The 14,084-nt window shown below is 41.4% G+C and overlaps 1 protein-coding gene and 1 non-coding gene across 2 annotated transcripts in view; both read left to right on the top strand.

Annotated features, from left to right (window-relative positions):
* The first annotated feature begins 203 nt into the window (after positions 1-203).
* Positions 204-14,084, top strand: part of RAB3GAP2 (RAB3 GTPase activating non-catalytic protein subunit 2) — a 57,818-nt gene continuing 43,937 nt past the window's right edge. The window contains exons 1-6 of the mRNA XM_060178460.1: positions 204-280; positions 9,282-9,405; positions 11,498-11,579; positions 13,122-13,169; positions 13,243-13,318; positions 13,625-13,726. Of these exons, the coding sequence (XP_060034443.1) occupies positions 9,366-9,405; positions 11,498-11,579; positions 13,122-13,169; positions 13,243-13,318; positions 13,625-13,726 (348 nt within the window). The 5' untranslated portion in view covers positions 204-280; positions 9,282-9,365. The remainder of the gene's footprint in view (positions 281-9,281; positions 9,406-11,497; positions 11,580-13,121; positions 13,170-13,242; positions 13,319-13,624; positions 13,727-14,084) is intronic.
* On the top strand, positions 10,705-10,806 carry LOC132534787 (U6 spliceosomal RNA). The gene has a single exon (XR_009546488.1). It is a non-coding gene; the product is annotated as a U6 spliceosomal RNA (small nuclear RNA).

The following is a 14,084-nucleotide window of genomic DNA, read 5'->3' as shown; positions in this document are numbered from 1 at the left end:
GTGTATATTTAATTTGCTTACTACCTTAAATAACAAGTATTTAAGATTTTTTAAAGTCACCTTTGCAGTTTGATTTTAATGTGGATAAATGTGATATCTAATATTTAAAGAAATAATTACATAATACATATTGCTTGTCAGAGACTGATTCAATTAGCTTTAAAAGTGTTTTGAAGTTAATGTTTTATATAATCCCTTTTCATGTTTTTAAACAGGTAAATCAACAGGCTGGGAAGATGACAACTGGGGAGCATGGGAAGAAACTGAAGTCCAGGAACCTGTAAGTCTTTATAAGTATGTGCATGCTTTTTGATAATGGCATTTCCTAATGATGGTTACATATATCAGTGTTAGACTGACATTTAAAAAAACCTTTTTTTTAATGTTTATGCTTGCATAATAGTACTTAAGATGACATCTGTTCTTTTTAAAAAAGTATTCCCTTTTGTTGCCCTTGTTGTTTCATTGTTATAGTTACACTATTATTGTTGTTGTCATTGTTGGATAGGATAGAGAGAAATGGAGAGAGGGAGAGAACGATAAGACACCTGCAGACCTGCTTCATCGCCTGTGATGCTACTCCCCTGCAGGTGGAGAGCTGGGAGCTTGAACCGGGATCCTTAAGCTGGTCCTTGCACTTTGCGCCACATGCGCTTAACCTGCTGCACTATTGCCCGACTCCCAGAATGATACTTTTTTTTAAGGAACTTGATGACTTTATGGCTAAGTGGCCTTTATGGAGAACATAAAGGTTATTTATTTCAGATTATTTCTCCTTAATTATCTATTATTGAATAAGGCTCTGTCTTATTCAATAAAAATTTGTTAAGTGCCCAGCGTGTTTTAGGCATTTTCTAGGTGCTGGAGAGATAACAGTGCTTAAGGTGGACAAAGTACAGGTAAATATTAGATTGTTTTCATCTCTGCGTAATAGAGGAATCTGACTTCAGGTGGGCTACGTAGTAAGGATATTTATGAGCACAGATGGTGTTTTTAGCTCAAAATAGCATAGGCTGGTGGTAATAGTTACAGAGAATTCCAGTGGTGATATATTAACAAGTGATTAGATGACTGTTACAGATAGAGAGATCTTCAGAGGATGTGACATTTAGCTGAGATCTGAAAAACAACATGAGTTAATGAGATGAAGATTCTAAGGGAGGGAGGGCAACAGCTCCTGCAGAGGCCCTGAGACAGGATTGGGCTCGGAACTTGGCAGGACACCAGGAGGACTCTGTGTTTCCTTCTTGAGGACTGGACATGGCTATGACTTGAGGTTAGAAAAGTAAGCAGTTCTGGTATCAGGCTTTGTGCTTTTGGAGCTTGCCTCAAGATGTGAGAAAAAGATAAATATCTGATTTCTGGTTTTTAAAGTTCCTCTTGATTGCTCTTTGGAATATATTGAAACAGGGGACTTAAGTAGAAGCAGAGTCCAATTAGGAGGCAGTTATGGTTGAGTTGAGAAATGATGGTGGCTTGCATTGAGGTGGTATTTATGAAAATAAGAAACTGATGAACTTGGGATAAATTTTAGAAATAACAGCCAGACTTTTCCTGAGTTGATTGTGAGGGATGAGGGGAAAAACGGAACATCAAGAATCAACTTCTTTCACCTGGGCTGTGGTGTGGAATTGACAAAGTGTGAGTGATATTCCCTGAAGAATACATCATACTTCCTATGAAACATTTATGGGTATTTTTCTCTTTATTTTTGTCTCTGTTCAAAAATATCTGTTTTTAAAAATCTTTTAAATGGTATTTACTTGAGCAATGGGTGGGTGATGTGTCATTTATTGGAGTAGAGAAGACAAAAGTAGTAGGTCTGGCGGAGAATGAAAGAGCACCATGCTGTAAGAAGCAGATACAATAAAGATTTATAGACAAGCTCCAAAGGGACATTCAGAACAGAAACTACTTCAGAGAGCCTGGAGAGCTGGGATATATTACATAGGATATAATGCAGCACAAGGAAGTTTTTGGAGAGCTTGGAGAGATAGTGTAGTGGAACCATGAAATTGTACATCTGTGAGGCCCTGGTTCCTCCAAAAACCAGAAATGTACCTTTTGGGAACAGACGGCAATCTCAAGGCTGCCTGCCCTGATAGTCTCAGTGGCTGGCCTTGTCCACACCAAAGACGAGTCCAGTTCTGAAAGATGTCGTTAAAATTCGGGGGCGTCAGCCGTTAGAGTTCAGGGGCTCCAGCAGGCCGGGCTAGCTTCGCGGCGGTAGACAGAGACAGAGACTTGAGGACACACGGCTGGGCAGAGAATCTGAAGTTTAGTCTTTATTCACGAGCGAGCGGGCAAATCAACACACCATGTGCTTCTCCATTTTTCTCCTCCAGCGGCTGCCGCTGGAACTCTGGGCCTCCTTAGCATAGGGGGCGGGGAGAAAGAGGGCTCGAAACTAGCAGGGGCCAAACCAGTTTCTCCTAGAGGTGGGGGGAAGGAGACCAAACCAATATGAAACATACAACAGAAAGAGAGATGTCGTGAAGTCAGTTTATGGTTGTGTCAAGGCACCCTGAGTGTGAAGACAATGACGGGCTTCTCCCAACAAGAGAAGCTTTGGGCTGTGGTTATTGCGATGGACCGTGGACGTCTCTTATCATTGGGTCTGGTGCTTGGAAGGTGCTGTGTATTGGTGTTTAGGGAGCTGCCTAATGTATTCAGGAATCACTGAACTAGAGTGCAGTAGCCATTGTCTGAACACTGATCTGGAGACCAGCAGAAAACACCAGTTTCAGGGTGCTTTTTACTCCACAAGTTTCTTCACTCTTAAGAGTTCCTTGTTTTGTGGCAGAAGGAGGTAAAAGACTTGAAAGCCCTTATAGACTTAGTACCAGGGGTCTAGACAAGGCTTTTCAAGGAAAGAGAAAGCCTCTTTATATTTTTTCTGATTCTAAGGTGTCAACTATAATAAAAATTTAAATGAAGAAGGTAGGACTAGCTGGTGCTGATAACATGAATCAGAATATCTAGTTTTTGCCTGTTATCAACATCATCAACCTTGTTCAAGATAGTATGCATCTGTGACACTAGTAAGCTGAGAATTTCCATTGTGGCTTCTACAAATGAAGTTACAAATCACAACAAAAGTAACTCTTAGATTCTGGGAGTGTTGTGGTGATTTTTCAGAGGCTGAGGTGAATAAGGTGGAAGAATAAGATAGAGAAGGTTGTTCTTCAAGGTACTAGAAGTTTGGTGGTAGGTATGGTGAGGCTCATACACATACAGAGTTGCAAGGTACTCGTGAAATTTATATTGTCAACCCGTGGCAAATTGGTAACATTTCACTTGCACAGTAAGTTTAACTTCCATTGTAGAAGAAGATAAATATCCCTGCTCCTGTAGATATTTCATGTCTGTGTCCATCTGCTCTGCCATTATAACTGAATGGGTCACTTAAGCAACAGATACTTGTTTGCTCAGTTTGGGAAGGCAGCAGTCCAAGGCTGGTTTCTGGGGTGACCTACTTCTTTCCTGCTCAGCACTTTCTTACTGTGTTTTCACATGGCTTTTCCTCTGCACAGGAGAAAGCGCTAGAACTACTTCCAAGGATTCCATGTTTATCAGTTTAAGGCCCTGCTCCTATGTCATTCATTGAAATTACCTCCTTGAAGGTCCCGTTTTCTTTTCTTTTTTAAAATTAAAAAAAAAAATTACCTTTATTTATTTATTGGATAGAGACAGGTAGAAATCGAGAGGGAATGGGGTGATAGAGAGGGAGAGAGACAGAGAGACACCTGCAGCCCTGCTTTACCACTTGTGAAGCTTTCCCCTTGCAGGTGGGGACCAGGGAATCAAACCTGGGTCCTTGCATATTGTAACATATGCACTCAACCAGCTGTGCCACCACCCAGCCCTGAAGGTCCCATTTTCAAATAAAGTCACATTGAAGTTTGGGGGATGGGGGCACACAGTTCATTCTGTAACAAGGCCTTAAGTGTTAGCTGCAAGTCAGGCATATCTCTAGTGTGTACAAGTGGAGGAATAAGCTTTAGGCTTTTCTACTTGCCCATAAGCAAATATAGTAAAGGATTGAAAAGGCAAACAAGAGTCTTTCAAGCTGGAAGGAAAGACAAAATGAAGACCTGCTTCTGTGCCAGCCTAATGTTAAGTGGGCAGGATAGTGTCTGGTTCAGGAAATGAGAAGATAACCACACTACATCTACTGATTAGTGGCCCTATAATAATAACTCATTTTGCTGTGTTTCTGTATTCATGACTTTAATTATATATACATATTATATGCATATCTAATACATGCAGACATTGATATGTATATGGTATATGCATATATACAGGTACATGTATATATGTGTATTTACATATATGTATTTGTTATTGTTTACTTTGGAAAAGAAGTGGTAGAAGGGGTTCTTTTGCTGAGCCTCGTGCTGTAATGGGAGTCAAAGCAGTTTGAGAAAAATCTGGATAAGGCTTATTTTTAACTGGCAAGGCAGGTTTAAGGAACTTTGTTTCCTTTCTGGGTCATGCACCAGGAAGTATTGAATCAAGGATTTCCCTGGTCAAGGTTTCTGGAACAGAAAGCACAGAAGGTTCTGGGTTGAGATCCTCAGTTAAAGGCAGGCAGCATAGAAAATTTCCATTCTAAAGCAATTTAGAAATGGGTTCCTCCTGTATTTAGAAAGTGGTATAATGGCTTGTAGAGACAATTATGATGGAGCATGTTAACAGGGAATGAACACACTCTGGCCAGATAAAAACCCCAGTGAAATGTTTGTTTGTGGACTGAAAAAGAGGATAGCATGCTCAGATTAGAGAGTTTAGAGCTTTGATAATTTGGAATAACACTTGAAAATCTTTTGCTGTGTTTTCATGTTATTTAGCGGCTAGTGCCTCTCCTACACGAGAATCATAAGGCCCGGCTTGACCAGAGCAGAAGGAGGGTACTCGGGTGGCTGGAGGCAGTGCACGAGCCTCTCCTCAAGTGAAGGGGTGCAGGACTAGTGTGAGGGTTTTTCTTCCCGGGCACGTGCTCTCTGGGTTGGAGAGAACGCTACTGGAGCCAACCTGGGCTGCTGCTTACTCAGCAATGCAGGAGAGGAACCAGGAACTCATAGCAGAGCAGAACGCAATGCGTCTTTATTGATCAGAGACCACGCTTTTATATATTTCAAAACTGGAAGTGACAAGTTGGAAAAGGAAATGGCTAGGAAAGGGGATGGAGAAAAGGAAAGAGCGGGCTAATGGTAGACACTCCCTTAGCAACTGTTGCGAAGGTTTTAGCTGGTGGGATTAATTAATACCCTGCAGGCAGGGCGGGTCTCGAGGTAGAAAGAAGATAGATCAGGCAAAACAATAATTATGTAAATAGGCCATAGTGTCAGCAATGGAGGATGGAGCAGGGGCGCTGAAGAGGACTCCCTCCTGAGACTGCTTCTCAGGAGACTTGAACCTCTGGTGTCAGGAACACACATTATGTTAGTGGCCTTTCAGAGCTTCAGTCCAAGCTGAACCTAGCCTAGGGATTTTCAGCTGGGACCAATGTACTTCTTTCAGGGACAGCTGACAAAGTCTGGAGACAATTTTGGTTGTCACACTTGTGGGGGGATGTTGTGTATCTAGTGAGTAGAGACCAGGGAGACACATAGACAGGTTCATATCCCCCAAATATGCAGAGTCATCCAGTTCAGAAATAATTGTGCTGCACTTCAGAAATCTTGGTCTAATCCATGTTTTCTTTCCTCTTCTTCTTCTTCTTCTTCTTCTTCTTCTCCTTCTCCTTCTCCTTCTCCTTCTCCTTCTCCTTCTCCTTCTCCTTCTCCTTCTTCTTCTTCTTCTCCTTCTCCTTCTCCTTCTCCTTCTCCTTCTCCTTCTCCTTCTCCTTCTCCTTCTCCTTCTCCTTCTCCTTCTTCTTCTTCTTCTTCTTCTTCTTCTTCTTCTTCTTCCCATTCCTCCTCCTCCTCCTCCTCCTCCTCCTTCATGTGACTATCTCAGCTTTCCTTTCTGCCTTTCCCACTTTTTGTTCTTGAATTTTTTTTTGGTCTCTTTTAGGGGCTTGATGATGTGAGAGGCCAATATTTGGACTTTACTAGATTATGACAAGTTGATTTGCTTGTGTGAGAAGCTTGGTTAAAACAAAATGCCAACAAACAAAGATGTATTTGAATTGTTCCTGGAATCTTGGCCACAGGCCAGCAAGGAGTCCAGGGCTCAGTCTTGGTACCACTATTTGGTGCTAAGTGTTTTAGAGACCTAGTTTTTATTGTCTCCATGGAGTCTGCCACCACTTTTTCATAGGGGCTGGTTTTCATTCAAGTCTGCCTGGTCAGGCATTCTTGATGGGTAGCTTCTGTTAGTGATGGTCTCTGGGTTTCTGCCCATGGGAGGGACAGTGAGCTGACTGTTGATGGGAGCTTGGGGGATAGCAAGGTGGATGGGAGGGTCTGGAGGTGGTGGGGAGAGCTGAGGACCTCACTGCTGCTAAGTCACACTTTCAACTGATCTCCTTCCTGATCAGCCCTCCATTCCAGAAGGACCTGGCACCCGCTTAAGCCTGTTGGTGGTTTTGCAATGCAACTAGTGTTGTATCTCAGTTTCCCTTCCCAGCAGCCGAGAAGCTGGCTTCCTAGGGACGGTAGCATCAGTCACCACCTGCCCCCGTCTGCTTTCTAGCTCTCAAAATGGCATGGCTTTTTTTTCTCATGTTCTTTTCTGTCCTTACTGGTTTTTGCCTTTTTAAAAGTGTTGTTGTTGTGTTTAGTGGAGTTGAGAAGACTAGTGGGAATGAGAGTAAAATACACTTGTTAATTTCTTTTTCCATTCTTCCATACTGATATGTTCTCCTCCCTCTTTCTTTGCCATTTAATGTGATTTGGAGTCTCCTCCAAATTACATCTGTTGTGAAGATCTTCTATTTTCTCTGAAGGAATAATTCATTATATAGGTATAGTGTGATTTAAGTATTCTACCCCCCCTTTTTCCCCCCTATCATATGCAGTGCAGTGAAAAGCATCTTTTATAACAGCCCTGCATCTTTGGTCTCACATGGACATCTAATATAAGTCAGACTGCCTGCTATCCCAGCACGTCCAGGTCTTGAAACCTTGGGTTACTAACTTCAAAGGAAAGTTTGTGAAACACTGGCTATTGCATGTGTCATTAGCTGACAAAGAAAAAAAGAGAAACCTATTTACAGTATTGTTTATTCTCTTTTTATGTTTCAGAGTTGTTAGAGCACTTCAGAGTCTCTTGGTTTAAAGAGCACAGAGACTACTTCTGTGGTTTAGGTAGTAAACTACTGAGGATTACAGTGAGTGTGCTGACAGCCCCTTGATTATACTGAGTTTGCTGGCACCGCAGTGATGTGTAAATATCCGAGAGTTAACACAGTGAGTGAAATACGAACTGCAAATGAGGAACTTATGGTGAAAGCTCTGAAAAGCGAATGGAGGCTGTTTGACTAGCTGGTTGGTTGTCCCAAGCACACTTGCTGCAGTGTTTACATGGGAGCACCAGGCAGCCCTTCCAGTGGCCAGAGTGAAAGGCTGTCTTTGGTCACTGAGGTAGTTTCCAAGTCTCGGCTGTTAGAAAAATCACTGTGAAACACACAGGTAAGTGTTTTGTGTTCCTCAGATAGATACTCAGGGGAAGACTTGCTGAACCATATATATGGTAGATTTGTTTTTAATATTTTGAGTCATCTCCACATTGTTTTCCAGGATACGGTATTATTTTGGGCAACACTTGTCTCTGTCTTGAGTGTTGACTATCAGGAGTGGGAGGGAAGAAGAGGCTGAAAACAGTTGGACTGAAAAATCTTTATTGCTACTTGATGTTCCTTAAGATAAAAAAAAATGTAAACACTCAAGAGAGAGCAGATATGACTAAGTGGCTTCACTGCAGAAGACATCCTGTAAGAGCAGCATCCTGTCCAGGAGCTGGTGCAGTACATTGACTCTCAAGCATGAGGTCCCATGTTCCATCCCTGACTTCACATGTGCCATTGTGGTGCTGTGGTTTGTGTTCTCTCTCTCTCTCTCTCTCCCTTCCTCCTTCCCCACCACCTCCTTTATTTTTATTAATAAATAATTTTGTTAATGCCACATAGACCTGCTGCCTCTGCAGTTCATCTTTTTCCTTCCCACATTAGACTTTATTGGAGGAAGCTTGACTCAGAAAAATAACTTCTCTACCTTATAGCTAGCCATGGATCTGTTCACCAGAATCTTGAGCTAAGTCTTACTATTACTTGAGGGAAGACACAGGACAAGGATTGACTATACTAGCTTTGAATTAGCTGCTCATTGCCAGTTTCATGAGCAAGACTAAGTAATTATTCAGGCATCTTTGTGATAGATGAGATGATGTGCTACATGTGAAGTTGAGGAGTGATATTAGGAGACACAGTCTTTGATGGAAAGTTTGGTGTGGCAAGTGTAGTCACAGAGTAAAGGTGACAGAAAGTCACAAGACCTTTACTGCAATAAGTTTGAAAAAATATCAAAATCAGAACTGGATGGGCTACCATAGGAGCTGGGACAATCTGTGGAAAGACAGCAGAGAAAGGGAGTGGTATTTTTTAAAAAATTTTTATTTATAAAAAGGAAACACTGGGAGTCGGGCTGTAGCGCAGTGGGTTAAGCGCAGGTGGCGCAAAGCACAAGGACCGGCATAAGGAGCCCGGTTCGAACCCCGGCTCCCCACCTGCAGGGGAGTCGCTTCACAGGTGGTGAAGCAGGTCTGCAGGTGTCTGTCTTTCTCTCCTCCTCTCTGTCTTCCCCTCCTCTCTCCATTTCTCTGTCCTATCCAACAACGACAACAACAATAATAACTACAGCAATAAAACAAGGGCAACAAAAGGGAATAAATAAATAAAATAAATATTTTAAAAAAAAAGGAAACACTGACAAAATTCATAGGATGAGAAGGTTACAACTCCACACGATTCCTTTACTGATCATCTTTGACATTTTGATAAGAGATGTTTAAGATTCACTCATTTGCTTATTTTTAACCAGAGCACAGCTCTGGCTTATGGTGGTGCAGGGGACTGAACCTGGGGCTTTGGAGCCACAGGCATGAGAGTCTCTGCATAAATATTATGCTGTCTCCCTTGCACTGGTGACATTTTTTAGTTAGAAGATTTCTTTCCTTCCTTCTTTCCCTCCATTTCTTCCTCTCCCCCCTCTTTCTTTCTTTCTCTCTCTTTCTTTCTTTATGTATTTTTCCTTCCTTCATCCTTAAGGCAAACAAACTGACTTGAAGTAGTCTCAGTATTTTGGGAAGTCAGTAACTATAACTGTAATCCACAGGAAGAAGAGGAAAGTACTGTGAAAACACAAAAAACCTCCTGGCTTCAAGATTGTGTTTTATCCCTATCTCCAACCAGTGATCTCATGGTTATAGCTCGGGAGCAAAAAGCTGTATTTCTTGTGCGTAAGTATTCTGTTCTTTGAATGGCCTTAATTTTTAGTGACTAGACTAGGACAAAAAAAAAATCCTTATTGTATTTTCTTTTCTTCCTCCTCTTTACTTTTTTTTTGCCTCCAGGATTATTGCTGGGGTTTGGTGCCTGCACTATGAATCCACTGCTCCTGGAGGCCATTTTTTTCCCATTTTGTTGCCCTTGTTGTTGTTATTGTTGCCATTGATGTTGCTGTTGTTGGATAGGACAGAGAAATCGAGAGAGGAAGGGGAGACAGAGAGGGAGAGAGAAAGATACACACCTGCAGACCTGCCTCACTGCTTGTGAAGCGACCCCTCTGCAGGTGGGGAGCCGGGCACTCGAACCGGGATCCTTAGGCCGGTCCTTAAGCTTAACCGGGTGCACTACTGCCTGACCCCCTCTTTTCCTTTCTATATTGTTTCTGTTTTTGTTTTTTTCTTTCATGGTACAGACCCTTGCCGCCTACCTTGAGGGAACTTCAGAGGCAGTACTAGGAGTTGCCTGTTCTGACAAAGGACAGGCAAAGCTAAAAAGGCCACAGAAACCTAGTTAGTAATAATGTGAGTTAGAGGTTGTCAGTTGTAATATGAAAATTCATATTGATTTCCTAGTTGAGGCATCAGTTTTGAGGTCATGAGTTTTGTTGAAAATTAACTGTATGGGCCAGGGGATAAATAGCATAATGGTTATGCAAAGAGACTCTCATGCTTGAGGCTCCAGAGTCCAGGTTCAATACCTTGCACCACCATAAGCCAGAGCTGAGCAGTGCTCTGGAAAACAAAAAACAAAACAAATAAGCAAAACAAAACAAAACAAAAAATGATCAACTGTAAGATCTGAACCTATATAAATATAATATGAAAAGTTATCTTGGGTCAAAAATAAGATCGGATTTAAATAGCTCTTATAAAACAGATGAAGTTGTGGGGAGTTGGGCGGTAGTGTAGCTGATTAAGCGCATGTGATGCAAAGCACAAGGACCCATGTAAGGATCCCAGTTCGAGCCCCCGGCTTCCCACCTGTAGGGGAGTCTCTTCACAGGCAGTGAAGCAGGTCTGCAGGTGTCTGTCTTTCTCTCCCTCTCTCTGTCTTCCCCTCCTCTCTCCATTTCTCTCTGTCCTATCCAACAATGATGACATCAACAACAACAACACTAATAACTATAACAATAAAACAACAAGGGCAACAAAAGGGAATAAATAAATATTAAAAAAACAGATGAAGTTGCACAAAGCTGTAGCATAGATTTCATAGGAAATATATTGTTTTCTGAAGATAAAAGTTTTGTAGTGCTTGCTTCAGCAGCACATGTACTAAAATTGGAACAATACAGGATGAGCATGACCTCTACCAAGTATGCCATTCAAATTCGTGAAGTGATATGTGTGCGTGTGTGTGTGTGTGTGTGTGTGTGTGTGTGTGTGTGTCTGTGTCTGTGTCTGTGTCTCATCTGGAAAGATGCTTGCTTTGCGATGAACAGACTCATGTTTGAGTCTCACCCCACTGCACTAGAGGAAGCTTTAGCGCTGTGGTATCTTTCCATCTATCCCTCTGTCTCTGTATCTGAAAAAAGAAAAAAATTGATCGGGAGCACTGAAACTCCAGTGAAGATGGAAAAGCCATTTTATATATAGGATAGGTGAAGATAGTGTGAATTAGTAACTGCATTCTATTAGTAACCATGACAACATTACATAGATTTAAATGGAGAAAATAAGAGACAAAGATTAGGAGGCGAGGTGGAATTTTCTAAAACTGTTAAAATCTTTATCTGTAAGAAAAACCAAATCAAAGACTGTTGTACACAGAACTGAGAGAATAACAATTTCAGTTTTGATAATCAGTTACATGTTACATTAATCTTAACACCACATGGGAGGTGATATGATGCTGGAGGGAACTCTGGTGTGTGGTGTCAAGCTCTTTCTGTCTCTTGCTTTTTGTGTCTCTGATTGAAAAAATATCCCAGAGCAGTGAAGTCACACATACATGAGATCTCATCTCTGTTAATTTCCCCCCTACATCCATCATCTTAAATTTATAAACTGAAGTTATTTGACTTCTCTTAATTTTTTTTTCCAGCAAAATGGAAACATAGTGATAAGGGGAAAGAAGAAATGCAATTTGCTGTTGGTTGGAGTGGTTCTCTAAATGTCGAAGAAGGGTAGGTACCAGCTAATTTTTTAGTCCTCTGTTTAGCAGATTTGTTCACCTCAGCTCTAGAGGTTGTGAAGAATGATTCACTCAGTAAATTAAAAAAAAATTGTTCTCAAGATGTAATTACCTTAAGGAGATCCCAATTGGAAAGAATTTAAAGAAGGGTTTAGATAGAATCTATAACACCCTTTTTGCTCTGTCATATTTTTTACTGTTCTCATTACTATTTTTATTCATTCAAAAAGTTGATTGGACTTGTGCTGGAAGGGCATAGTGCTGCACAGTTCTTAAAACTCCTAAGCATTTCAGAAATGCAAATTGGTGAATTCAAATTTTATGCTGATCCCACAGGAATCTTAAAAATCAGCTTTGTAACATGGTTACTTGATGGAGTTACTAGCTGGGAACCTGAAGCCAAAAACCATTTTCAAGTCAGTTTTTATGACTATCTTACTAGGTTTCTTTAAAATTTGAATTCAGATAAAAGACAACTGAATACAAGCCCCTAGAACATGTCAACTCTTTCACTTACTGAAATATTTTCTACTGCCATCAAAATAAACAATCATATTTCTTCGGAAGACATTCACTCTTAGCATTTTGAAGACATTTGATGTCTACCAGGGATGCAAAGTAAGCAGAATCAACCAATTAACTTGAAAGACAACCAGCAGGGGCTGGGTGATGGCACACCCAGTTGAGCCCTTGCTTCCCACCTGCGTGGGGGGGGGGGTCAGAATTGGTGAAGAAGGCCTGCAATTGTTTATCTTTCTCTTTCCCCTTCTCTCTCCCCTTCCTCTCAGTTTCTCTGTACTATCAAATAAAATAGAAAGAAAGAAAGAAAGAAAGAAAGAAAGAAAGAAAGAAAGAAAGAAAGAAGGAAAAAAAGAAAAATGGCCACCAGCAGTGGCTTTCAAGCCCTGGTGGCAAGAAAGAAAGAGCTCAATGGGATGGAAGGATTTCAGCTACAATCAGCAAAAAGATTAATTTTGTTCATTGACTAAGACAATGTGTAGGGCAAGAATATCTTATAAATTCTTTAGTAAACTGGTAATGACCCTCAGGTTTGAAAGGTTAAAGAAAGATCAGTGGAAATCATTTTGATTTTTTAGACCTGATCGCAGAGCTACTTGGAAATTTTTCAAGTAAGCCTCAGGAAAAAATATATTAGGGAACATTGAGCCTGGGAGGAGCTGATCTTTCGTGTGATTGGTAGTTCCTCCCCTCTAACCTGAGTTCTTCACTGCAGTAAGGAGTGCCTGCAGTCATATGCTGTGCTTTCGGTCTGCATACTCTAGTCAGTTGTGCACAGTAAAGTTTTGCTTCCTTATTTTCTCTTCACTCATGACAATCAGAATGCTACATGCTTTTATGGGAATAAATTTTGTGATCCTACTTATGATGGGGTTTTACTGTATTTTTAGGCGTACCTGAGTGAAATTGGTCCATGGAACTCACCCTCCATGTATTACCTTTTCACCTCAAGTTATCAGGAGATAAAACATTTCAAACCCATGAAGTAAACAGATGTTTTTATTTTTATTTTCAGGGAACGTGTGACCAGTGCTCTGTGTATCCCCCTGGCCAGCCAGAAGAGGTGAGGATAAGCTGTTTGTTCTACTTTTCTTTGCTTTGGAAGCTGTTGAGATTGACAATTCTGTTTGTCCCAGGAGCTCCACTGGCCGCCCCGACTGGACCTGCATTGTGGTGGGCTTTACCTCGGGCTACGTGCGTTTCTACACAGAGGTGAGTTGAGTATTGGCAGCTAAAAAGTAATCGACTAGAATACCTAGTTTGACATCTCTACACTCATTTGTGACTTGCTACCTGCTAGACATGAAATAATTGATACTTTGTGTGGATAGAGTTTGGGGTGGGGTTATGGTAGAAAGTTCTGGTAGAAGCTCTAGAGATAAGAAACTGTATTCTTCTGAAAAGAGCTATACCTGGTATCTACAGAATTCATTTGGAGAGTGATGCGCTGCCCGGCCCTACCTGTTCAGATATATTGTTCAGAAAATAAGCAGAGTTCTCCTCTGTGCTTCTTCCTAGAATGGTGTGCTCCTGCTTGCACAGCTGTTGAATGAGGACCTAGTGCTGCAGCTAAAATGCAGGACCTATGAAATCCCACGACATCCGGGTGTGACTGAACAGGTAGCGTAAAGATAGCGTACAGTGTAAAGTGGCTTTGCTTTGAAGCAGTTTCTTCTCTCAACTTCTGGTTTGTTAATCATGAATGTTTACTGCCTATCATGTACCCGACCCAGTTTTAGTTCCTGAGAATTCATTGGCAAACCAGACCTACAAGGCTGTATTTGTGGAGCTTTAAAGTCTGGGGATGGTAGAGGGGAATCAATAGTAAGCAAGTGGAGACATCAGTGTGATTCAAGTCTTTTGATAGAGGCCTTGAAGAAAGTGGAAGACTTAGTAATGTGTAAGGATGGCAGTGCTCTTTGAGACAGAAGCTCAGGCACGGGCTGAATAACTACATTGGAGCCAAGACCTGACTGCT

The sequence above is a fragment of the Erinaceus europaeus genome, chromosome 19 (genome assembly GCF_950295315.1).
Source record: "Erinaceus europaeus chromosome 19, mEriEur2.1, whole genome shotgun sequence".
Taxonomy (NCBI): Eukaryota; Metazoa; Chordata; class Mammalia; order Eulipotyphla; family Erinaceidae; genus Erinaceus; species Erinaceus europaeus.
This window is presented reverse-complemented; position numbering and strand designations above follow the sequence as displayed.